A 27,995-nucleotide genomic window follows, 5' to 3' on the forward strand; every position below is an offset into this window, starting at 1 on the left:
CCTATTAGCTACTATTCTCAAACTATAAAGCTGTGTAGAAAGAATCACTAATGCCCAGAGACGACCCGTCACACAATCCCCATACAAAATAAGACACAGAAGATATGATTTGCAAAATAAAACGACTTAACTGTTACAGAATGAGCCGTTGTAGACGCCGTTACTGCGGGCGGATGGACGGGGTCAATGCGATTTTTTTTAAATAGAATTTTACTTAAACATCGCTGTTTTTCTAACATTTTGCAATTGCAAATTATAACTGAATGGGTGAACGTACACAAACTCACAGGCGTGAAATGGCTGACAGCCTGGATAACATGCTAATTGCCTAAAAGATGTCAATCAAACTCATCAAGCCTTATCCAAAACACTTTATATGTATTTAAAGACGTTCTAATCATTTTTGTAATCGTATTAAAATAAATGAAACAACAATACTTTAATAAATAAAATAATTGTACAATAAATGGGTGGTCCTATTCATCACAGTTGGCGGGCTTGACGGTTGGGCGAGAAGGGCAGATTGTCCTACTGGGCATGCGCACATCAATATTGCGCCATTTTTGTCAAGCTGGAAAAAAAAAATTAATTACTGTATTTGCATATTGTTAGGGTTGTATCTCTTCTAGCCACAACAGAACTTTACAGGCTTAGATTCGCCCACTATGATTAAAAGACCCGCCCATTTATTATACAGATATTTTATCTATTATTATAAAACGGTTAGTTCCTGTCCTTACTTCTGATTGGCCAATAGCTGTGTTTTATTCACGATAAAACAGGGCCGCTTCACCCAATGGATCGCTACACAACACCCTTAGCAACGTAAACTGATATTGTTCATCGAAGCTTATTGTATTATGTAGAAGAGTGTAAGATCGAGTGAGCGAGTTCATTACATGCATTCAGATTTAGCATTTTCCTTCAGGTCAGTCCTATGTTCATAATAAAAAATCAGTTTAAATGTCCGATGTATTATCTTTTCCTTTTAACATTTAAGGGGTTTTCCCGTGACTGACAGTGCTAGTCAAAGCATTTGTCAGTTGCGTCATGTTCCGTTTTCAAAACAATAGTCTTTTCTCAATATAAAAGTTCGCTACTGACTGACACACTCATAAAGACAGTCTTTGCCACGTAATGGCATAAAAATGTAACTTATGTTGCTGTTCACGATCAGGGACTATTTTTTTCCTGAGGAAGGAAGGCTTTTAGAAAAAGTTTACTTCACGAAAGTTGCATTGATACATATTTCTGGCTTTAATATTTGTATTATGTGGTAACCGTTTTATAAAAGCAATAAGGTACTCGAGGCTAGTGCTGTATCATGAATAAGTCACGCTGAAGGGGTTACTCCGCTTCACATCGTGCCTAACAACGCCCTTCAGCCGTGACTTATTCACGATACAGCACAGCCTCTCGTACCTTATTGCTTACATAACATCTCAAGGTGAATGTATAGAATATTTTCTTTCTATTGATGGCGTTAAATCTAAACATCAAAACGTCAAGAGTTTGTTTCACGCAGTAATGGAATGCACAGAACAATTTAGTAATACTTTATTATATTTATTACATATGAGGAGCGTTTCCATTGGAATTGCATTTACATGCATTTAGAAACAACAGGAAATTCATTACAAGAATTTAAGTACCGAGCTAGATTCATTGAAACTACTAACAAGGAACAAATAGAAAATAGGCTTTGTGATCAAAAGGCAAATCTACAAAATCTGATTTCCTTGTCTGATGACAAGAAATCTGTTTCGGAAGAAAAAGGCTCTGTAAAAAAGGCTTGGTATAAGTTTGTTCAAGGAAAAAGTTTTATTCCTCCATTTTGCTGAACCTCTATTGCAAAATTCCATCTGTTTTTTCCCCTCATGTTTTGCTTCATAGGGCATTTTCACAGTTTACAAAATAGTGTTTTTAAGATTCAGTCAGACAGAATCTCTGTACAGAAAAACTTCAACCAAAATACAGCTCTAAAGCCAGCTTTAATTAAAGAATACAAATTTTACAGTTTAACTACAGGTAACATTTTCTCCCTCCACACTCCTTGCATCATCTGACGAGCTGAGAGGTCCCTAAACAGCAGGTTGATCAGTTTTCACGAGTTACATCACTCTCTGAGCGTCCATGTGAACTCAGGGCTGAGGACGCAGATACTGGGAGCTGAAATCCTCCAACTGCTTTTCCAGAGCTGTGGCTTTATGTCTGTAAAACAGTATTTATAAAATGTCCATTATTACAAACATCAATATTACAGACTTTTCTAAAGTGAAACTTTAAGCACAACAGAACACAGAAGTCTCAAGATTTGTAGTCTTGAGTTTTATTCCGGGAACGAACACGTCACAATATTCCTAATTTAAATAATTCCCGCCCAAAATAAAGAGGCGGGGCCTGGTTGAGTTAGTTAGTAGTGTGTTGAAACTGGCGGTTATGGTAAGGGGCGGGACATTTCCCAAACACGCTGGAAGCGCTTGACCAATCACAACACACTGCTCCAGCCGACCAATCAGAGCACATTGTGCTTTTCAGAAGGCGGGGCTTCATAGAGACAGGAACGAAACAGAGCGTTACTGACAGACTGGGAAGAGAGGAGCTGAATGAGAAAAATAATCAACATTCAAGCATGAAAACCTGTTCTAGTAGAGCCCAAAAACAAAATCAAGACTTTGTAAAAGATAACAGATCCTCTTTAACGTCACATCTCACATAAAACAAATAATTTTTTAATAAAGTCTTGTAAACAAGGCTGCCGGATTATTGGTTTGCATGAAAAAAAAAAATGGGACAATGGGTTAAAGGATTATTTCACTTTCAAATAAAAATTATGCCAAGCTTTACTCACCATCAATCGCAGAAATATTAATAAATATCCTGACGCATCCAAGCTTTATAATGGCAGTGTTACCAAACGAGTATGAGCTGAAGGAAGTGTCTCCATCCACATCCATCCATCATAAACATATTTGAAACGGCTCTGGGGGTTAATAAAGGCCTTCTGAAGTGAAGCGATGCGTTTGTGTAAAAAAAAAAAAAAAAAAAACACTTTCTTCAGCTTATACTCGTTTGGTAACGCTTACTGCCATTATAAAGCTCGGATGCGTCAGGATATTTATTAATATTTCTGTGATTGTGTTCATTAGAAAGAAGAAAGTCATATACACCTAGGATTGCTTGAGGGTGAGTAAAGCTTGGGGTAATTTTCATTTGAAAGTGAACTAAACCTTTAATTCAGTAAGCTGATTTTTGGGAGTTGTCAGCGTATTGGCGTGTATGTAAACATGCTCAATGTTGGCTCAAGAACTGTGGGCTGACCTGAGCACTTTGGATCGGTTCTGTACAGTTTCCAGCTTCTTTATCTTGTCAGTGAGGCGTTGGATCTCATTCTCCAATTCCTTCTGGGTGATGTCAACTTGCTGGCAGAGTCGGGCAAATGTGCTGGCAATTTCCCTGTATTAGACAAACAAGAACATTTTAACATACAGGAACTAAATTATTTTTTATTTGCATGCACAGAAAAGCACTTAGAGCACAATTAAAAAAAACAGCAGTTCACTAATGCACATGAAGCCATATTAATCTCAAACGACTTATTAACTGCACTGTCTACAAGAACCATAACCCAGACATTCATTTCACCCGAAGTCTGAACAACACTTTCTCACAGACAAAACTCTAATTTAAAATTTTCTCAGGTGTGAAAATCCAGATGAAATCCTACTGTTGCACTTGGTGGCTGCAGTTTGAGCTGGTGAAACTGATGATCATTTGAAGTTTCTCGGTGGCGTATTCCACAAACTGTCTCTTCAGGGCTCTTTCCTTGGCTTTGGTTGTCCAGGTGAGTTTTTCAAACAGGTAGAGCATGCCATACAGACTCATGGAGAGAGCGATCATACGCCAGCCAACGGTTCGCCACACCTAACAAAAGGTATAGAGATGAACTTCAATAACAATGCACTCATTTTCACCCAGGGAAGTTAAGTTTACATTTAATGTTGTATTTTGCGGGCGAAATCCAGTCATTTCAATATGAATTCACATGACTGGGTTTTGCAACATGTTCAAGTTGCTTGATTTGAAAGTCTTCATACATTGCTACACTACTGACAATAGACAATGGACCTTTTTTGCCTGGAAAATGTTGCTAATGTGACCACACTTTTACACTATATCTGCTGATTTAATAACAAGTATCTCAATTAAATTTCAAACACATTATGATTCAAATATTGGGTGTCACATTTGCGGTTGTTCAACAAATTTTCTTGGGCAAAATTTAGTCAATTGCTGAGTGCATATTTCATCTTCATCTTTTTGAATGAGCAACTGGGAATAGCAATGCATAGACATTTCAAAATAAGAGTGTATTTTGGTATGTTCATAATAAAAATAATAAATAGTCCTGCATTATTCTCTCGTAGTTATTATTGGTATTTTGGTTACAAAATAAACTATCTGGTAATAGTAATGCATAGACATTTCAAAATAAGAGTCCTGGTGTATTTTGGCATGTTCACATTTAAAAGTAATTCATTATGCATACTTTTTTCCTGGTTATTATTGGCATTTTGGTTACAAAATAAACTGTATCTGTGACATTTCAGTAGGAATCGAGATTTCACATCAGTTCAGTTGGTCACACAGATTCGCCACATTGACCAAAAAAAAAGCTGCTTGGTTTGAAAGTGACTTCTGTGTGAGCTGTGCTTCATATATCGCTTCACTACTGACAATAAACAATGTTGTTTTATTTATGGTTAAATTTCAATAATCTAATCACATCTTTTGACTTAGACTATCAACATAAAGCTAAAGAGGGCATCTGACTGTCACATAAAGTGACCACCCACATATATAAAATATAGGAAATTCTGTGAAGCATTTACCCTTGTGCGTCCTTATGGATATCCTGATCATTTGATCATTTTGCCTGTGTTAATGCCAATTGCATACATTTTGGCTCAGGTGTGTATTTTTATTGGAATTTTACTATTTCCACTCAGGACCTTAAGGACAAAAATGTCCCCATTGAAACCCATTAAATCCCAGGGCCATTTAACTATAAAATGATGCAGTCTTTGTTAATAGGCTTTCATTCTGTTGGCAAGGCTTCAAAATGAAAATTTTTATTATTTTTAATCAAATGGTGCCATTTTCTTAGGTTTGGCCTATAAAGCAAATACTCGCTTTATTTCTGCTTCTGCATATTATGGAGCCAATTGTATAAATTATGCAGCTATAATTGTGTGGTTGTGTTGATATGGATGTCAGAGTGTGGTTTATATGTGTGTATTAAAAAAATGTGTGCGTGTGCTTGTAATATTTGAGAGAGAAAAACTCTACTGTACTGCAAATCACAAATCCAACCACTGTGAGCACCAGTGGAGATTTGCTGGCATCTAATGGGGAAAATGTGTACTGCACCCAAACAAAATCTTACTGAAAGCTCATTTTTTGAGATAGCAACCTCAAATTTGGAACACAACTTATTTAGATTTATGGCTTTGATTTTCTAGCAGTTAAACATGTTTAATAAAATATGTATTTTATATAAAATAATCTTCATAAACTTAAACCTCTATAACTTTTTTCTTATATTTACTTTTTAAACTTTTTTACTTCATCAATAATCTGCCAAGGGTCTTCTTTAAAATGAGACCAAATTTAAGTCTGTGCTCGTAAGATTGAACATTTTTTGAGTTTTTGGACATTTGTGTCCTCTAAAACTTTTTTTAATTGACGCACAAGGGTTAATAATGAAGCACTGAGATAATTCTCACCACTCCTCCAACGATGATCACGCTCATAGAGGTGCGGGAGGTGAGAGAGGCCAGGTTGTTCACCATGGACATCATAAGTTCTTCCTGCGCCATTGATGCCTGAATCTGACCTTGACCTCCAGGGATCTGAGACTGAACCACCGCTGGTGCTGAAGGGGTGAGCGGTGCCGTCAGCTTAAAAAAAACAAAAAAACAACACAATAGGACCATTAAAAATTTTAACTGAATCTGATAGCAGACCAGGATGCATTTTGCTCGCATTTCAGACTAAAACAAAGAGCATCTCCATGTATCCCAGTAGTAACGCAGATAAACGTACCTTCAGGTTCTGATCCACCAGCATCAAGGCACGTCTGCCGTTGACAGGACCTAGGAAACGGTGGACGAGGGCAGTCCAGCCCAGAGAGAACTGGAACTCAATGTTTTCCTGGAAGTCTGAGCAGAGGGTGGCACAGTTCAGGTCATAGCTGAGCTCAAACTTCCTGCAGGGAATGAGCATGTGGAGCTGGTTCTGGACAGCTGAGGGCAGCAGAGGCTTCAGACACTCTGGAAGGAGAATAAGCAGGCAGTTTACTAAACACACTAATTTATCATAGCATGTTTAGAGAACTGCTACATACATTAAAGATAATGCAGCGCTCAACAGTGAAAGCATTTCATATATGTGTGCGAACTGTAAGATGTATTGAGGAGCACATGTGCGAATAAAAAAGGTTATAAGTTCATTAAATAAACATGAGCAGTGCACATTTTAAAGTAAAGTCGCGTCACTGTTGCGCGTTCGCACTTTTAGAGCAGTTTGCAATCAATGAATACCGTGCATTTATGCCAATAGATTGTTTATGATCTACTGTTGTTTAATTATGACAAAGTTTACTTTATGGGATTTATATTGTATGCTGAGTGCATATTTTATCTCCCTCCTCTTTTCGGACAAGCAGCTGGGAATAGTAATGCATAGACATTTCAAAATTAGAGTCCTGGTGTATTTTAGCATGTTCATAATTAAAAGTCCTGCATTATGCATACTTTTTTCCTGGTTATTATTGGTATTTTGGTTACAAAATAAACCATATCTGGCAACAGTAATGCATAGACATTTCAAAATAAGTGTCATGGTGTATTTTGGCATGTTTATAATTAAAAGTCCTTCATTACGCATACCTTTTTCTCTTCTAGTTATTATTAGTATTTTGGTTACAAAATAAACTGTATCTGGCAACAGTAATGCATAGACATTTCAAAATAAGATTGTATTTTGGCATGTTCATAATTAAAGGTCCTTCATTATGGATACTTTTTTCCTGGTTATTATTGGTATTTTGGTTACAAAATAAACTGTATCTGGCATCTCATTCAAAGTTAACTCTTGTAGCCTCTGTCTCGATTGCCCCACCACAGGAAGAAAAGACCAAGAACATTATTTAACACATATTATTCAACATATAGATTTTACTTACTACTTAAGCATCATTACAGTGGATTGACACCACTGAGCAATCACTAACAAGTATTCCAGAGAGCCAGATAACACACTAATGTTTGTAAAGAACAACATAAGCAACACTTCAGCAGTTATCAGACATTATCTATTAATAGGACTGTCAGCTACAGCTGTTTAAATATCAAACACAGGTCATTGTGTCTGTTCAGGACCTGGTGTTCTCACATACCAATCATGTCTTTCTGAGAGGACTGTACAGAGGCGTTTACTGCATCAGAACAGCGGAAGGCCAGGTTCTTGCCCATGCCCCGCTCGATATGGGTGAGAAGATCCTGCAGAGGACAAACAGATCAGATTAGGTACTTTCAAAGCATGCATATGCATATATATATATATAAAATCATAACATTTAAATTAATTTTTAATGTACAGCTATGTAGAGTAGGTTTTGGACCTATGAGAGTTCACTGTGGGCGGAGCAACTCACTGTGATGCAAATATTAGGAGTGAAGATGTATCTAATTACAGGTCAGCTCTGCTCATCCATTTACAAAACATGAAACTGTTGATAAATGTCTATTCTGATTTTGACTTTTAAGGGACGAGAGCGCACTCACGGATTTGTAGATTTTAAGCACATTAGGTGACGGGTGAAAATCCGAATGAAACTCGTCTATGAGCACAGACAGACGGCAGATCTCTTCTGCCATGGCATTCGACACCTGAGACACACAAACACAGGAAGACGTTCACACAACATTAAATCTGCTCTGGGTTCAAAGTTCAAAGACTGGACACCTATAAACTGCACTGGGTCACATGATAGCAAGACTTGCAAGGAAGTATAAAAAACAACTTGTTACTAGTAATTATGACACAATTTGAATAGTGAATCAATTAATCAAATGAAATTCTGATGTTTAAAATCTAAAGCTAGTATTAGTGGATTCCTCTGCTTTACCTTGTTTTCTACCTCCTTTGTGATGGCTTCGATTTTTTTCTTGATGTCCTGGATGAGCAGGTTCATTTGATTGCGGACAAAATCCAGTCGGTCAATTAGATACTCTCTCTCCTCCAGAGAGATGACCCTGCGATCAGACAACACGTCTGACTACATGAGCGATGACAATGAAGCTTTGAGATTAGACGTGCAAATATACAGTAATACGTAATGGGACAGCAGAAATACAGCTGTTACCCCGGTAACTCCCATAAACAAAGCAGGCAGACGCTACTTTGTTTCTGAACAGTTTTTAAATGTTTCGAACAGCCATTCAGATTTTTGTATTCCCTATGATATTCATCACTATAATTAAATATTTGTTTACACTTACACATTTGTACATTTTAATGTGTATTAAAACATGCCGTATATATTGATTGGAAATGTTTTAAACCTCTATTACAGTTCTTTCGCACTTTAATCTGTTCAAAACATTTACTTTATACATTTTTTTGTTTTATTGTATTCAAATGTTTAGAGTTTTATTATAGCTTCATTAATATTTTGAATTTGCTTTTATTTTTATATTTTTAGTTTTAATGTTAATTTTAGTAGGGATGCACTGAAATTAAAATTCTGGGCTGAGATTGAAACTTCAGGATGCACTTGACCAAAAAAAATTAATTAATCAAACATATTTAATAATCAACACTCAAATAGCTAAATCAGAGTTGTACAAACATTTAAATTGTTTTTAAAATCAACTTTTTAATAACAAAATTGTTTCTACTCCAGTTTGTTGGTGAAATATAAACATTTAAACAACAATTAACTGTATTAATTTGTTTTCATGACAGATTTATTCAAACATACATTAAATAATGAAGATATCACTAACAAGTTTTGTAAACATATAACGAATATGTAATACAGTGCATATATTTAGAAAAATGCTCTTCTTTCACAGCAGCGATTTGTAGCGCTGTATTAAAGAGCTGCAAAATGACATTTATTGTTTGGATTTCATAATAAAAAAAAATTAAAAAAAAATCGACAGAATTTTTTGTTTCATATTAAAAGTAACTTTTTGCGAGTACTGGATGGCAGGAGCGCTACAAATGTTTAGTGTAAATGATTTTAGATTTAAGAAATGATATAATGTCAGATTAAAATAGAGAAATTAATTTTGTCAATCCAGAGCTAGTGTCCACACACCTGACATGTAGTTTATCTACGTTGTGCATGAAATAAATGCTGAACAGATACTGAACAGTGAAAATGTGGCATCGGAGAAGCGTTTAATGTCGGTTTCGGTCATTGATTTCGGCCCTCCAAAACTATTTCGGCCTGAAACCGAAAAAAGCTGTTTCGACCGAAAATTTTCAGTAGCTGAAATCTCAACACATCCCTAAATTTTAGTTTAATTTTTAGCCATTTTGCTATGTGCTTTTGTCATTTTATTTATTTATTTGTTGCTATATAAGTTTAATTTATTTTTATTTCAATTTCAGTTTTAGTTATTTATTTATTTCGTTTGGTTTTTTTTCAACTAATATTTATATTTTATTTCAGCTCTATTTCAAACAGAAATGTTTTTAAGTTATTAAGCATGGTAGGACGACAATTATGTTTTGTAATGATAAAAGCTTCAGCAATTATCGTGATATAAAAAATGAATCCCATGCCTACTTGAGATACTTTATCAACACTGCACTCATAATGTTTAAGATTGTTTGGACTCATTTCAGAGATGAATTGCTTAAAAATAATCTGCTCTCATGGTGTAGGTTACCAAACCTTGTGGTACAACATTCCTGTGGCAAAATAAAGAGAAAAGAAGACAAAAGAACAGGACGCACCTCTTGTCCGCGGCAGCGATGTTGATTTGATCCATGATGTCTTTGACCGTTTCAGTGATCTGCTTTGCTCTGATTGTGTGCTGCTCAAACTTTGTTTTCACTGCTGAATGCGAGATACACTCCTGCGAGGTCATGCACACACACACACGCGCTACTGTGACAGGAGCCGTCAAGACTTTAAAGGGTTAAAGGTTCAAACCTGCTGCAGCCGTAAACTAAATTGTCAGAAATTAAAATCAAGAACTGCAGCAAATCTAAACCCTAAACGTCAGCGACTCTCCAATTCATCACACAGTAGCACGAATGAACATAAAAGCAAAAATCATAAGTAAACCATCAATAAAACAATGCAATGAACGCAAAAGACAAACATGAAAACTACCGTTTTCCCAAAGGAATTACAGTGAGGTCAAAAAAGTCTCAGAGCACCACATTTTGTATACTCACTTACTTACATTTGACTAGTCACCTAAAAAAAAAATAGTGTACTGAATTCACTCTTCACTTCAGCAACTTTTTAGTTTATTTTTATTTTTAAATGCTGAAACTTTAAAAACAATTTTAAATGAAATAAAACCCTAGGATTTCAATGTGGTATCAGACTTTTTTGACTTCACTGTATTTGTGGGACTCTTCTAAAACTTATATATACAAAAGTGCATTTGTTTAAACACAAAGAAACTGAAATATACTGTAAAATAACTCCATCCATACCGAACAAACAGAAAGAAGAGGGTGAAACAGAAATTCAAACTGAACTGAAGAAACAAATGTCCTCGCCTTAGTAAATCTAGACTTCAGCAATGACGACACAGTTTGAAGATTATGTGCACAGAGACGCTCACGGTGGAGAGAAGCTGATGGATTAAACTAAACTTCACCAGGATAAACTGACTGCACATATTCATATGAAAAGAAGAAGTGAGCTTCTCTAGAAGTAGACTAGAGGATGCCCTTCCTTTCAAAGTCACTTAATATGTAAATGTAGATCATGACTCTAACAAGGCCTTTCAAGAACATCATCCCAAAATTAATTAAAAAAAATAAGTTTGTTTTTTTTTTTATAAAAAAGCCAATTTTAGGACCATTAAGCTATTTTACATGTCAACGGTCCTAATAATAGGCTTCATTTCCATTATGAACAATATAACTTTGATTTTGAAGTGTTTGTGATATTCATTATCCTGTAGAATCTGCATTACTGTGTCAAGAGCTGGACTCTCTGAAATAACTAGCGCTGGTTAATAAGTCTCCAGTGTTGCAATGGTTATGGGCTAAAATAAGGCACATAGGGATTGTAAATTTTAGCAATAACATTTTTTGTATGGCACATTTGATGAAGTGCACAATTGCATCACTTCTTTATCTGACACTCACCAAAGTCTTTAAACAGATATCAGCCGTCCTGGACTGAGATTATCTGTAAACTGTTTCACCCACTGCTTACTGTAAACATGAGTTAATCATCCAAATCTGTTCACATGTTCTAATGCAACTAAATAATTGGCACAGATAGAGAATTTCCACTGTAGATTAACGCAGCTACTAAATACTAATTTAGTTTAACACCGTGTCCTAACTAAATGCGATGCGATTCCAGTGACAAGCAATTTGTCTGTCCGCACCAGACGCGACTATGAGACGCGACAAAAAACAATAAAAAAACCCCAAATCAATCAAAAATCACAGTCAATCAGAAGAGTGTGTGGGCGGAGTCTCTCTGCAAGTGCACTTCACTCGCAACCAAATCAATCAAAAATCACAGCCTATCAGAGAAGAGTGTGGGCGGAGTCTCTCTGCAAACGCACTACACTCGCAGCCAAATTAATCAAACGTCACAGCCAGTCAGAAGAGTGTGTGGGCGGAGTCTATCTGCAGATGCACTGCACTCGCAACCAAATCAATCAAAAATCACAGCCAATAAGATCGTGTGGGCGGAGTCTCTGCAAACGCACTGCACTCGCAACCAAATCAATCAAACATCACAGCCAATCAGAAGAGCGTGTGGGTGGAGTCTCTCTACAAACGCACTGCACTCGCAACCAAATCAATCAAAAATCACAGCCAATCAGAGAAGAGTGTGGGCGAAGTCTCCCTGCAAATGCACTGCACTCGCAACCAAATCAATCAAAAATCACAGCCAATCAGAAGAGCGTGTGGGCGGAGTCTCTCTACAAACGCACTGCACTCGCAACCAAATCAATCAAACATCACAGCCAATCAGAAGAGCGTGTGGGTGGAGTCTCTCTACAAACACACTGCACTCGCAACCAAATCAATCAAAAATCACAGCCAATCAGAAGAGTGTGTGGGCGGAGTCTCTCTGCAAACCCCTACTTTGTATGTTGTAGGTTCCAGCCGCAAAATTCAAACAATTTCTAAAATAGAATCTCCTGTTGCTCATTGCGTATCACTGGTTAAAACAAAAACTAATTAACATGGCTTTTTTTTTTGCTTGTCACAGCATGGCATCACGTCTAGTTAGAATAGGTGTTTTTGGTTTTCATGTAACCTAAAACAGCAAGAGTTCTCCTATCTAGCAACCGCATAATCTGCTCCTACTTGCCTCAAATGATCTCTCAAAGTTCTGGAACTCCTTCAGTCGTTCCTGAAACCCCTCAGCGAGAGCGCCACCTGTAAACACACACATGCATCTTTATCAAGCCCTATAAACGGTCAACATTAGCTTGACTTTTCAGAGATGGGGCGAAATGAGGGATTTGAAATGTTGTTAAAGTGAATCGGAGATGATGGTGTTTTTCTTAAACAAAAAAATAATATTTTTTAAAAAAATACCCAAATCTATGATTCCCATCCATTAGATGTCATGCGGGCAGTGTGTATCTGGCTCTGCCACATGAACCCTATCAAGATCACGCTCTTACCAGTCTCTGGCATACCCTGCGCCCGCTGCATCCGCGAGTTCAGCACCTCCTTCGCTGATACAAAGAAAATGCGGTTAGGCGCCTGTGCGCGATCCACGACCTTCAGCTCTTCCACCAGGAAGTTCACACACCTGTCCGTGTGCTGCTTACGCACCTGAGACCATTAAAACAACCCCAAATCAACGACATATCAGAGACACATTTCATTTTGCTTCAGGAACATCCATAGTGTCCAAATAAACTCACGTCCTCCATGTATTCCGGTTCGGCAGCAGAAGCGTCCCAGCGATTGTTCAGGATGAAGATGTTGGGCTTTGAGAGGCGTTCGTTGACCTTGTGAAAGAAATGCTTCTCCTTTAAAAAGAAATAACAAAGAGGTTGACGAGGTTGAGTTCACTTGGGGTCGTGTAATGGAAACACTGTACTGAACTAACGCACACACACACACACACACTGGCAGCGTAAAGACAACACACACATCTTCACTATTATCAAATCAGCTGCTGAGCAGCAATAAACTACAGCATTAAATCAGTCGGGAGCGTGAAGAAACACAGAACTACAGGAACACCTGATCTCATGTGGGCATCACATAAAATACTGAGGGGAAAAAAGAAATATCCAAAACATTGATGTATGGACATATCTGAAATATTGGCAAGTTCATGGAATGTTGTAATAAGTCAATAAAAGTACAAATAAAATGCAAGAAGAAATAAATACATTTATTTTTTAAAGCAAAATTAAAAAATAAAAAAATAAAAATAATAAAATGAAAAGATGTGAAACACAAACTGAAATGTTTTTTAATTAACTACATACATTTTGTGTCAAAGTGTATTTCATTTTGTGTTTCACATTCTGATTCAGGTTTCACATCTGAAAAAAAAAAAATGTAAAATGTTTTTCTCGCTTAATTTATTTATCTATGCTTGCATTTCTTTGATTTATTCAGTGCGACATTCCATGAAATATCTAATAATTTTATTATTTAATTGACTTAAGTACCTCCATATGTATGCAGTATACCACAATAAATGTTTCAGTTCATACACGGTTACGTTGTTTTCAATTTAAACTTAAAGTTTTAGTAATTTAGTTGTATGTTTTTGCCATTTTATTATTATTATTATTATATAGTTTGTATTAATTTTTATTTCAGTTTTAAATGAAACTAAGAAATGCTGCCTTGGTTTAAAAAAATAATAATAAATACCTTAAGTTATTTTTTTATAGTTTATTTCAAGTATGTAAAATGTTCTTGATGGTTTTAGTTATCTACAATTACCCCGGTACAAATAATATAAATGTAGTTTTCTTCATGATTTTCCAAGAAGAAAAATTCTAGTAATGCTGCCTGAACATTAGGGAATGTCATTTATAATGGAGTGTTTATCTGCCCTAAAAGAAAATCCCCAGAGAAAGGCCCTGAAATCAACTGAAGCATCCTGGGATAGCAGGAATGCCTCAGTGGGTATGAGCAGAGTTCAGCCTGTGCGTCTAAACGCAGCTCTGCATTCTTCTGAACTGAACACAACCCCTCCTCCTCCGCATACTTTCCCATATTAGCACACTACAAACACTTCACACCATGTGACATCACATGACAGTCCAAACGAGTCTGATTAATGTTTAATAATCCAGCGTTTGATTAGGAGTGACACAACTCACCGTGTTCATTAGTGTAGATTCAGAGTTGGCCACCAGCACAAACACGTCAGCGTCCAGACAGAACTTGTCGATCCAGCTGTCCAGCTGTGTGGTCACGTCAGTTCCAGGGCTGAAAGAAAAACATTAAACAACTTTAATCTTCATACTACGCTACAGTGGGACATATTAACAGCATTTTGAGCTCATGGAAGTGTACCTGTCCACCAGAACCAGGTCATCTCTGAGCAGCGCACACTTTGTCTTGGGCCAGAAGACTTTCACGAGACAGCCAGCATCCAAACTCTCATCCATATGTAGTGCGTGAGCCAACTGATTCACTGTCTGCAGAGAAAAAGTGTATTTGACCTTCATCACATGTACTTTAAGAAGCAGTTTTATGACTAGAAACACTATTATTTGTGCAATTTTATTTGGTGACGCTAGTGCCTGTGCAAAATGTGATCCATTGAGTAGGGCCCTCTGAAATCCATTTTGTTTTCCATTTTAATTTTTCTGTTATTATTCCATGTTAATGGCTTACTATCATCAAAAAGTTAATTATCAATTGATTTCATAAAATTTTACAATTTAATAATTTATTAAAACGTCAAAAATAAACAATAGGGGTCTTTGAAATCATACTTTGAAAAAGATTTTTTTTTACTTTAATTTTTTCCAAAAGTTTGTGTTTTCTGGATTCCATGTTAATGGCTTAATTAAATTTTAATCATCAAAATGTATATCTTATAAATTGATTTCATAAAAATGTAACAATAACTATAGGGTTTTTGAATTTTTTTCTTCTTCAAACTTTTATTTTTTTTATTTTTATTTTAAAATTAAATTATCTTAAATTTAAAAAGTATATCTTATCAACTGATTTTATATAACTTGTATATTTTAATATATAATTAAAGCTTGATCAATAAAAGAAAACTTTTTTTTTTACTTTTATTTTTTCCCATATTCTATTTTCCGTTTTATTTTTTCTGTATTCCATGTTAATGGCTAAATTAAATTTTAATCATCAAAAAGTATATCTTATGAATTGATTTCATAAGACTTTTACAACTTAATAATTTATTAAAACTTTAGCAATAAACAATAGGGGTCTTTGAAATCAAACTATTATTTCTTCCAAAATTCTGTTTGAATTTTTATGGATTTTAAGTTAATGGTTTAATTACATTTTAATCCTCAAAAAATGTGTCTTAAAACATGTTTACGATTTGATAATTCACTAAAACTGTACGAATTAGAGGGTCTTTTGAAAATAAACTTAGAGAAGTTTCTTTTTTCCAAACTTTTATTTCTTCCCAAATACTGTTTTCTCTGTTTTATTTTTTTCTGGATTGTGCGTTAATGGCTTACTTAAACTTTAATCATCAAATGACTTATCAAAATAACTTTTACAATTTAATAATTCATTAAAATTGTAACAATAATAGGAGCCTTTGAAATCAAACTTTGAGAAGTACAGCCTACTGTACAACATTAATATATTTCTGTCATATTTTCGTCAAGTTAAACCAAACTTGTTGTAGTGAAGACCTTTGAGTTTCTGTGTATGACTTCATATTTCAAAAGCAGTCATTTTGTGCTTTATTATTCAGTCCATATCATGATTTGATTAACTGTACGGCCCTACTTTTGATTCAATCATCCAAATTTTGCCAAATTCCACATTATATTGTAAATTCAATCAGCGTTTTCCACATCCAACTGAACACATTCTGATTGAAAACATGCACTTGTCTGCACCTTGATGCTTTTCTCCTCCTCGGATCCCTCCGTCTTCAGAAAGGCCTTGTCTTCATCCGTCCCCTCCACGCTCAGGAAGCAGTTGGTGGTGTGACCGATGCCGCTGGGCAGCACACGGTCATGCAGCATGGCGTTGACTACTGTGCTCTTGCCATTGCTTGTTCTAGTAAAACAACGAACACAGGATGTTTATAACATACTGAAGTGAAACTAAAAGTGTCCAACTTCTGGTCAAACACAAAAACTCACCTGCCAAAAAAGGCCACCTTCATATGTCTGCGAGATAACACTTCTTTAATGGTGGATAGTTTGCTTGTGTACGCCTCAATCTGATCCAACTGGCTCTTGTTTGCAATATTCTCCAACGACTCATTATTAGATGTCTCTGTTGACAAATACAAATAAAGAATAAACAAAACACATGCAAATACTGCAATAGTCCTTCGCAACTAACAAACCAATCCTACTTTGGCAGCTGTTGCTGTCTGCAATTTTAGACCAACTTTTAAACATTTCTAATGTAAATGGAGAATCTATGTTTGGATATTTTTAGTCTCACAGAAATCAAATCAAAGTTTACCTTTCACAAACTCTGAGCCCTCCTGAACGTAAACTAAGAGCTGCTCAAAAACCTCGCCGATCTTCTTTTTGGCCAGCACAAAACGCTTTAACGGAGAATGATCTGACTGCTCCATTTCCACACCTGTACTGGGAATATTTCAGAAACATCCAATGAAAATCACAGCAAATTCAGGAAACGCTTTATCATCTATAAATGATATTTATTCACTCTTACCTTCAAGACTTTCACATCAGAGCTGCCGAAACTGGGAAATAAAACAAATAAATTTGATTTTGAGGTTAGATAATATGGAAACTCTTCTCATTAACCATAGCATTGCCATGTTTTGTGATATGATAGTACCATGGTATTCTTTTAATTGTAAAATGTAAAAATCACAGTAGAGTTTATACAATTATGTCAGGAATACAAAAGTGAAAGTAAATCTTGATGTAACATTACATACACAGACAAAATTATTAACAGCCAGTTTGCTTATAGAGTAAAATGCAAATATACTATTAAATGTTTATATTCCTACAATGTTTATAATCATATAAAATGCAACAGTAATGTAATTTAAAAGATATTCATAAAAGTTCAATTTTATAAACTCTATCATGTTAACTTGCATATTTACTTATCTGAATCATGTTAAGACATGATTAATTTTCTCTCTGGTTGTATAAAAACTAAATATTTAATCATCTGTCAGCAGTTGAATTGTCAAATGTTTGTAGAGGTGACATGAGCTTTTAGCGCTTGCGCACGAGACGCGATATATAATCATTAATACCTTATTAAAATACTTCGTTTTCCTTCTTTATGTGTCGATATCATCGCATAATCAGACTAAATGCTATAAAACACATGAATCACACATCTCACCCGATCACAGGGCTGTTAAATCTCCTTCTGTCATGACACACACACCGTCTGACAGACAGACCACTTCAGACCGACACTGAGCCTCTAGGATTTCAAAATAAAAGTCCCAGAAGAGAAAATGACTTTCAAAATAAAGGTCCCAGAAGAGAAAACGACTTTCAAAATAAATGTCACAGGAGAACAGACAACTTACTGTTTATTAACATTCAGTATCAGTCCTTTTGAAAAGAATAGCTCCTCCAAAAAATGAAAATTATAATCCTGTGTCTCTTTGGCCATTCAAACTGACAAAAACAAACAAACGACAACAACAAAAAACTAACAATGTTTTAGGATGCAACTTTACCAACCTTATGTGACATATATTAAACATAGACAACAGTCATTGTGTAAGCTCAACAATTTCTTTATTTTTTTAACTTGATAAAATACAATTATGTAAAAAGTTAATAAATTATACAGACATCAAAACCGTACTTTGCTGATAGATTATATAAGAAATAATTGCTATATATTATTATAAACATTTATAATGTATGTGTCTATAAATATATATATATATATATATACATAGACATATAGATATATAAATATATATATTGATATTATACAACAATATCAGATATTAATTTGAAATACACAAACATATTAATAAATAAAAAAACACATAGCCTATTTAACAAATAAATTGGTTTAAAAACCAATGCAAACTGTTTTTTAGGCATGCATCGTTTGATGTTTGGATGTATTGTCTGACATCTCTGGATTCTGTGGATCTTCTACTAGATCACTGGGTTCTGAGCTTGTTTCATATGCTGATGTTTTAGATGTGCTGTATTCATCACATTTCTGAAGCCACCTCAACACCATTGCGTTTGTACTTTGAATCATTTCACCTGTCGGTGTCATGAACAAAGTAAGTTTCAGAGAACGTAAAAGTGAAGAAAATGTTTTCCTTTAAGCAACGTGTTTCATGTAAATCTATAATAACTCACCATATGATGCTTCAGGATTCTGAATGTTCAACATCCCATCCATTATAATTGCTTCCCATCTTCTTACTTCTCTCCTTATCTTCTCTGTGAGTTTGTCATCACCTGACACTAGAAAAATGACACAGAAAAGTGCTCAAAGTCATATTTATAGAAGACCTTTGCTGCTTGCAGCTATAATATGTCTATGGAAATTAGACAGAAATGCCAATTTACCATCTGGAGGTTGTTCTATGCTACCTCCATCAACTTCTTTACATCCACTGAAGTCCATCCCCAATTCTTCTAGCTTTCTTTTGATCTCTTTACGCCTGTTTTTCATCTCCTGGTACATCAGTTTCAGTAACTGGTCAGGGTTCAGACTTCTTTCCTCGTCTTGTTGTGTATGAGTCTCGTGGACTTTCACTTCTGCTGCACATTGAGTTTTGAGACAGAACAGACTGTTTTCTGCCACCATCTCATCGATCTTCTGGAGCAGCTCTGTGACTTGATCTCTGTTCTTCTTGTCTGAGTTGTCAAAGACGTGATATCTGTTCCTGCATTTCTCAATCAGCCACTGGAGGGCGTCACCTTCACTCTCAATGTGCTGCTCGATTGATATGTCTGGAAACCTGTCGCCCCATGTGAACAGAACTATGGTGTGTCTCCAGACGTCTTCTCCAAGAATGGCCATATACTCTTCAATGATTCTTTTCTGTTCAGTTTTGAATGAAGTGTCAACGGGAATCACCAAGATCATGGCGTGAGGGAACTGCATATGTTGTGATTGACTGATGCTCTCCAGGATTGCAGCCTTTGCAAACTTTGGGTTGAATTTAGACGAGAAATATTTCCACCAACTTGGAGTGTCCAACACAGTTATTTTTCTGCCATTTACTTCACCTGTATGGTTTGTGCCCTTTTGTGCTTTTCCTATCGGAAATATTTCATGATTGAAGATGGTGTTTCCCGTTGAACTCTTCCCAGACAGAATCCAACCCAGCAGGACAATTCTCAGTTTTGAGAGTGGAGCCACAGCTTCTTCTAATCCTTCTCCAATAAATAAAAAAAAAAAAATAGTCAAGAAAAAAAAATGTTAGAATTTTATTACGTTTAAAAATTTTTTTAGAACTTTATTAGACATTTAAAGCCCCCCATAGTTAATAATTTGATCTCTTAAAACTCATCTTTGATCACCAAAATGACATATTTAAACATTTCTGAGGTAAATGTGACGTTACGTGACATTGTTTACAAGCTGTTTTATTAAAGTCTTTTCGCGGCTGAAACACTGAGCGATTACACAAGGCATGATACGGATTTCGTCAAGTTGTACTGTATCTTTTAACATACCTTCAGATGTTCATTCACGTTTATTTCGTGCTGTAACTGGTTTTAAAGCGGAGGACAGGACCAATTCATGTGCGCTTCATGCCGCTGCTTCTCTTGAACTACAGTGATCTGTCACGCCACATTAAAGAGTGCCAAAATGGTATTTGTTTTTTTATTTCGTAGTAAAATCAGGAGTAAAATGGGCAGAATTTGAAATATAAGACTTTGTTTCATGTCAAAAGCAACAAAGCTTATCGCGATTGGATGGTTACGTATCCTCACGTTTTTTTAAGTGGGTATACGGAAATCCTTGACCTTTCTTAATGGGTATACGGCGTATACCCGTGTATCACATAGACTACACCACTGACTATTCATACTTCTTTTACCATATCCTTCTATGGCAGAAATAGTAAGAGTAGTATGCTAGTATGCGGTTCCGAATTCAGCAAATGTCTCTTCTTCACTTCCCTTGTCATTCTGTGACCATTTGACATTTTTCCCCTCAAACGCTGAAACAACTGTTTATATGGCATAGCATACTACTCTTACTGTAATAATAGGCTGTGTTTCTGTGACTATATGAATCACGTAAATATATAAGGCACGCGATTGGCTGTCTGTTGTTGCTACATATGCATCTAGCCATAGACTTTAGATATACAAAGACTCATATTATTATGGCTGCATCTAAAATCGCATACTTCCCTACTAGGCAATTCACAGTACTCATAAAAAAAGATCAGCGAGATTTTGAAGTGTGCATACCATGGACACTTTACTATTCCATGAGGCCATGGGAGAGGATTTGTGAATGGCAGTGAAGCGACGCAACTGACTTTTTTAGTGGTCGTAAAGTAATAACTTATTCAAAATAAGTGCCTACTCAAGAGAGTATGCGATTTTCAGCACATTCACCCCATTCACACTGCACACGTTTGAGACCACAACAGCGCAAAAGCAACCCAGGGTTTCCTAACCCCAGTAAAAAGTGTTGTTAACCCTACTTTTAAATTAGAAGTGTGTTTACCAGGGGTTAAAATCGGGGTTCAGAACAACGATAACCCGGGGTTAGCACAGTGTGAAAAGCCCTAAAGTTAGCCAGACTTTTTACTTGTATTTACTTACCTATTTCTTTCAGCAGTTTTCTTTTGTCCTGCAACATTTTTTGTCTGGCTTCTGCTTTTTCTTTATTTTCATCTCTCTTTCTCTTTATCTCCAGTAGCTCATCATCATTTGTTTCAAAATGCTTGCCACTGTTTGTTGCCACAACATCATCAATCTTGTCAAGCAGTTCTTGAACTCCAGCACTTTTGTTTTTGAAATCAAAGATGTGATATCTTTCTCCACATCTCTGTATGATCTGCTGCAGATCTTGATTCTTTATGTGCTGCTCAATGTTTCTGTCCTTCAGTGAATCGGCTCGTGTAAAGAGCACTATAGTGTGTCTCCAGATTCTCTCACCAAACAGACTAAAGTGCTTCTCAATGCTGAGTCTGTTTTCTTCAGTGAAAGGCAAACTGAGATTAATGACCAGTAGAAAGACATGAGGCCCCGGTGGACACAAGAAGACACTGCAAACCAGCTCCTGTTTCACAACCTCTGGTGAATCCTGCAAACTAAATATCTGCCACCAGCATGGAGTGTTAATCAGAGTTATCTTCCTTCCAATCACATCACCGTCTTTCCTCACAGACTTCGCAAAATGTTTGTCAGACTCAACTTCATCACCTAAAAGCCTGTTTATCACTGAGGCTTTGTCAGATTTCTGCCACCCCAGAACAACAGCTCTTAGTCCTGTCAGAAAAAAACATGAGGACATTGAAAATAGTATTAATCCTCTGGAGGCATGTGGTTAAGCTCACAGATACACTAACAAGATAAAGAACTAAACAGTTTTGTTTACATGGGTTCAAAATCAAACGCAAATGACAATTTGACATCTTAAACTGCCTGTAAACATTACCTTCTTCCATCTGCTCTGCCATCTTTTTCTGAAAGAAACCGAACTAGCATAAACTAGTGGGAAACATCATACAAGTAAAAACTAACAAAAAAATCTAACTAAGTACAAACTAGAAAAATGAAAGCACATTTGCGCTTGACGTTGTGCTGCTCAGAAATGAGGTAAATGAGAAAGTACGTCTTAAACCCGTATCTTTCAACATGAAACCAGAATATCAGGTATGATTGGTCATGTGGTTACAAAAGAGGGCTGGTTTCTTGAGGGGAAGACAACAGAAACTAAATCCCTGATCGCCAGAACTGCGTGTTCATATATTCCCAAATATCTATATGGCAGGTGGAATAAAAATACATTCACCCTAATAGAAATAAATACAGAACATGCATAATATAGTTAAAGGCCTTATTTTCCTCATCAACAGAACATTTTCTTTGATTTAACTGACAGCTGAATCATTTTTAGTTCAATCTGTTAACATGAATTAAAGCTTTCCTTTTATTTAAACCCATGAGTTCAAATATCCTTGGATATTTAACCCGTTAACATGAGACCACATGACACTTTGGATCATTATGCTGCATTTTACAACACAGAATCACACTCCTGCTCGACTCTTTCTCATGTGACAGGTTACGAATGCTGATAAACTACATTTTGGCGCACGACTTATGATGAAACATACATTCTGTTCTGACATGCTTTCCTAATATATCCATAATTGTATTATCTTCTTCTTTTTAAATCTTCTTAAAAGATCTTCAGCACATGTTCGGTCTTTCTTCACAACCAAATTGTTGTATTTGTGTCTGTGTAATTAGATGGGGATGTTTTAGTTTTCTATTGTTAAGCTCTCTCTCAATTTCAATTCATTTTGAATATTTGACTGTGTTTACATATAGTTTTACACAAAACTAATAATGACAAGAAAAAAGAAATATAGAATATAATTAAAATAAAGTGCCATGTAATTAATAAAATAAGATGATAATAATAATAATAAATAAAGCATACAATATATAACCTTAATCAAGACATGAACAAAACACTCTCTCTCTGTCTCCCTCTTCTGGTGCTGTTGCCGAATATATATTTTTTCTCACTCATAAATAACAGCATCTTTTTTGACTTTCATTTTTCAACATCATCCAACTTCAACTGTTGAGAGTTTTGTTTTCATTTAAGAACAAATGTTTGCATTTGGTTATGTAAGTATGTATTTTCTCTATACTGTCATTCCCAGTGTATAACTGTTATAATGTGTTCACAAAACTTTCTACAGACTTTGAACATCATTTTTTTTTTCCATTTATGCAAAACTGTAAACATTGTGTAAACATTCTAGCAGCTGTATTTGTCTTTGAACTTCCATAAGATGCTGACCTGTGTTTTTTTTCTTCTCAATAATTCACTATTATATTATAAGTTATTATTCTGTGATAATAAAAGCCATGAACCAGCCTGACAAAAAAACAAAACTAACGATGTTTTAGGATGCAACTGACAACCAACCTTATGTGACGTATATTAAACATAGACAACAGTCATTGTGTAAGCTCAACAATTTCTTTATTTTTTTAATTTGATAAAATATCAATTATGTAAGTTAACATCAAAACCGTACTTTACTGATACAATAATTGCTTTATATTATTATAAACATATACAACAATATCAGATATTAATTCGAAATACACAAACATATTAATAAATAAAAAACACAGCCTATTTAACAAATAAATTGGTTTTAAAACCAATGCAAACAGTTTTTTAGGCATGCATCGTTTGAAGTTTGGATGTATTGTCTGACATCTCTGGATTCTGTGGATCTTCTACTAGATCACTGGGTTCTGAGCTTGTTTCATATGCTGATGTTTTAGATGTGCTGTATTCATCACATTTCTGAAGCCACCTCAACACCATCGCATTTGTACTTTGAATCATTTCACCTGTCGGTGTCATGAACAAAGTAAGTTTCAGAGAACGTAAAAGTGAAGAAAATGTTTTCCTTTAAGCAACGTGTTTCATGTAAATCTATAATAACTCACCATATGATGCTTCAGGATTCTGAATGTTCAACATCCCATCCATTATAATTGCTTCCCATCTTCTTACTTCTCTCCTTATCTTCTCTGTGAGTTTGTCATCACCTGACACTAGAAAAATGACAGAAAAAGTCATATTTATAGAAGACCTTTGCTGCTTGCAGCTATAATATGTCTATGGAAATTAGACAGAAATGCCAATTTACCATCTGGAGGTTGTTCTATGCTACCCTCATCAACTTCTTTACATCCACTGAAGTCCATCCCCAATTCTTCTAGCTTTCTTTTGATCTCTTTACGCCTGTTTTTCATCTCCTGGTACATCAGTTTCAGTAACTGGTCAGGGTTCAGACTTCTTTCCTCGTCTTGTTGTGTATGAGTCTCGTGGACTTTCACTTCTGCTGCACATTGAGTTTTGAGGCAGAACAGACTGTTTTCTGCCACCATCTCATCGATCTTCTGGAGCAGCTCTGTGACTTGATCTCTGTTCTTCTTGTCTGAGTTGTCAAAGACGTGATATCTGTTCCTGCATTTCTCAATCAGCCACTGGAGGGCGTCACCTTCACTCTCAATGTGCTGCTCGATTGATATGTCTGGAAACCTGTCGCCCCATGTGAACAGAACTATAGTGTGTCTCCAGACGTCTTCACCAAGAATGGCCATATACTCTTCAACGATTCTTTTCTGTTCAGTTTTGAATGAAGTGTCAATGGGAATCACCAAGATCATGGCGTGAGGGAACTGCATATGTTGTGATTGGCTGATGCTCTCCAGGATTGCAGCCTGAGCAAACTTTGGGTTGAATTTAGACGAGAAATACTTCCAGCAGCTTGGAGTGTCCAACACAGTTATTTTTCTGCCATTTACATCACCTGTATGGTTTGTGCCCTTTTGTGCATTTCCTATCGGAAATATTTCATGATTGAAGATGGTGTTTCCCGTTGAACTCTTCCCAGACAGAATCCAACCCAGCAGGACAATTCTCAGTTTTGAGAGTGGAGCCACAGCTTCTTCTAATCCTTCTCCAATAAATAAAAAATAAAAAATAGTCAAGAAAAAAAAAAATGTTAGAATTTTATTACGTTTAAATTTTTTTTTAGAACTTTATTAGACATTTAAAGCCCCCCATAGTTAATAATTTGATCTCGTAAAACTCATCTTTGATCACCAAAATTACATCTTTAAACGTTTCTGAGGTAAATGTGACGTTACGTGACATTGTTTACAAGCTGTTTTATTAACGTCTTTTCGCGGCTGAAACACTGAGCGATTGCACGAGGCATGATACGGATTTCGTCAAGTTGTACTGTATCTTTTAACATACCTTCAGATGTTCATTCACATTTATTTCGCGCTGTTACTGGTATTAAAGCGGAGGACAGGACCAATTCACGTGCGCTTCATGCCGCCGCTTCTCTTGAACTACAGCGATCTGTCACGCCACATTAAAGAGTGCCAAAATGGTATTTGTTTTTTTATTTCGTAGTAAAATCAGGAGTAAAATGGGCAGAATTTGAAATATAAGACTTTGTTTCATGTCAAAAGCAACAAAGCTTATCGCGATTGGATGGTTACGTATCCTCACGTTTTTTCAAGTGGGTATACGGAAATCCTTGACCTTTCTTAGTGGGTATACGGCGTATACCTGTGTATCACATAGACTACACCACTGACTATTCATACTTCTTTTATCATATCCTTCTATGGCAGAAATAGTAAGAGTAGTATGCTAGTATGTGGTTCCGAATTCAGCAAATGTCTCTTCTTCACTTCCCTTGTCATGTTTCTGTGACCATTTGATAATTTTTCCCCTCAAATGCTGAAACAACTGTTTATATGGCATAGTATCTCTTACTATAATAACAGACTGTGTTTCTGTGACTATACGAATCACGTAAATATAAGGCACGCGATTGGCTGTCTGTTGTTGCTACATATGCATTTAGCCACCATAGACTTTATATTATTATGGCTGCATCCAAAATCGCATACTTCCCTACTAGGCAATTCACAGTACTCATAAAAAAATCCCTGGATGATCTACTACTTCCAGCGAGATTTTGAAGTGTGCATACCATGGACACTTTACTATCCCATGAGGCCATGGGAGAGGATTTGTGAATGGCAGTGAAGCGACGCAGCTGACTTTTTTAGTGGTCGTAAAGTAATAACTTATTCAAAATAAGTGCCTACTCAAGAGAGTATGCGATTTTCAGCACATTCACCCCATTCACACTGCACAAATTTGGGACCACAACAGCGCAAAAGCAACCCAGGGTTTCCTAACCCCAGTAAAAAGTGTTGTTAACCCTACTTTTAAATTAGAAGTGTGTTTACCAGGGGTTAAAATCGGGGTTCAGAACAACGATAACCCGGGGTTAGCACAGTGTGAAAAGCCCTAAAGTTAGCCAGACTTTTTACTTGTATTTACTTACCTATTTCTTTCAGCAGTTTTCTTTTGTCCTGCAACATTTTTTGTCTGGCTTCTGCTCTTTCTTCGTTTTCATCTCTCTTTCTCTTTATCTCCAGTAGCATGTCATCATGTGTTTCAAAATGCTTGCCACGGTTTGCTGCCACAACATCATCAATCTTGTCAAGCAGTTCTTGAACTCCAGCACTTTTGTTTTTGAAATTAAAGATGTGATATCTTTCTCCACATCTCTGTATGATCTGCTGCAGATCTTGATTCTTTATGTGCTGCTCAATGTTTCTGTCCTTCAGTGAATCGGCTCGTGTAAAGAGCACTATAGTGTGTCTCCAGATTCTCTCACCAAACAGACTAAAGTGCTTCTCAATGCTGAATCTGTTTTCTTCAGTGAAAGGCAAACTGAGGTTAATGACCAGGAGAAAGACATGAGGCCCCGGTGGACACAAGAAGACACTGCAAACCAGCTCCTGTTTAACAACCTCTGGAGAATCTTTTAAACCAAAATTCTGCCACCAGCATGGAGTGTTAATCAGAGTTATCTTCCTTCCATTCACGTCACTGTCTTTCTTCACAGACCTCGCAAAATGTTTGTCAGATGCAACTTCACCACCTAAAAGCCTGTTTATCACCGAGGCTTTGTCAGATTTCTGCCACCCCAGAACAACAGCTCTTAGTCCTGTCAGAAAAAAACATGAGGACGTTGAAAATTGTATTAATCCTCTGGAGGCATGTGGTTAAGTTCACAGATATACTAACAAGATAAAGAACTAAACAGTTTTGTTTACATGGGTTCAAAATCAAATGCAAATGACAATTTGACATCTTAAACTGCCTGTAAACATTACCTTCTTCCATCTGCTCTGCCATCTTTTTCTGAAAGAAACCGAACTAGCATAAACTAGTGGGAAACATCATACAAGTAAAAACTAACAAAAAAATCTAACTAAGTACAAACTAGAAAAATGAAAGCACATTTGCGCTTGACGTTGTGCTGCTCAGAAATGAGGTAAATGAGAAAGTACGTCTTAAACCCGTATCTTTCAACATGAAACCAGAATATCAGGTATGATTGGTCATGTGGTTACAAAAGAGGGCTGGTTTCTTGAGGGGAAGACAACAGAAACTAAATCCCTGATCGCCAGAACTGCGTGTTCATATATTCCCAAATATCTATATGGCAGGTGGAATAAAAATACATTCACCCTAATAGAAATAAATACAGAACATGCATAATATAGTTAAAGGCCTTATTTTCCTCATCAACAGAACATTTTCTTTGATTTAACTGACAGCTGAATCATTTTTAGTTCAATCTGTTAACATGAATTAAAGCTTTCCTTTTATTTAAACCCATGAGTTCAAATATCCTTGGATATTTAACCCTGTTAACATGAGACCACATGACACTTTGGATCATTATGCTGCATTTTACAACACAGAATCACACTCCTGCTCGACTCTTTCTCATGTGACAGGTT

General features: G+C 36.1%; 2 protein-coding genes across 2 annotated transcripts; both read right to left on the minus strand.

The window, feature by feature from the left end:
* Positions 1-1,541: 1,541 nt before the first annotated feature.
* Positions 1,542-17,898, minus strand: mfn1b (mitofusin 1b). The gene is made up of 19 exons (XM_051911663.1): positions 17,779-17,898; positions 17,125-17,155; positions 16,909-17,036; positions 16,578-16,713; positions 16,329-16,491; positions 14,785-14,909; positions 14,589-14,697; positions 13,164-13,271; positions 12,918-13,071; positions 12,599-12,666; positions 10,033-10,154; positions 8,192-8,318; positions 7,848-7,952; positions 7,460-7,562; positions 6,106-6,332; positions 5,787-5,960; positions 3,728-3,924; positions 3,322-3,456; positions 1,542-2,211 (listed from the first exon to the last, which is right to left on the minus strand). The coding sequence occupies exons 3-19, from the start codon at positions 17,021-17,023 to the stop codon at positions 2,142-2,144; spliced, it is 2,238 nt and encodes a 745-aa protein (XP_051767623.1). The 5' UTR covers positions 17,024-17,036; positions 17,125-17,155; positions 17,779-17,898; the 3' UTR covers positions 1,542-2,141.
* LOC127523048 (GTPase IMAP family member 8-like) lies at positions 17,136-27,794 on the minus strand. The gene is made up of 6 exons (XM_051913499.1): positions 27,363-27,794; positions 26,997-27,193; positions 21,210-21,681; positions 18,987-19,802; positions 18,774-18,881; positions 17,136-17,155 (listed from the first exon to the last, which is right to left on the minus strand). The coding sequence occupies exons 1-6, from the start codon at positions 27,382-27,384 to the stop codon at positions 17,136-17,138; spliced, it is 1,635 nt and encodes a 544-aa protein (XP_051769459.1). The 5' UTR covers positions 27,385-27,794.
* Between the last annotated feature and the right edge of the window lie 201 nt (positions 27,795-27,995).

This window comes from Ctenopharyngodon idella, chromosome 11 (assembly GCF_019924925.1).
Source record: "Ctenopharyngodon idella isolate HZGC_01 chromosome 11, HZGC01, whole genome shotgun sequence".
NCBI classification, from domain to species: domain Eukaryota; kingdom Metazoa; phylum Chordata; class Actinopteri; order Cypriniformes; family Xenocyprididae; genus Ctenopharyngodon; species Ctenopharyngodon idella.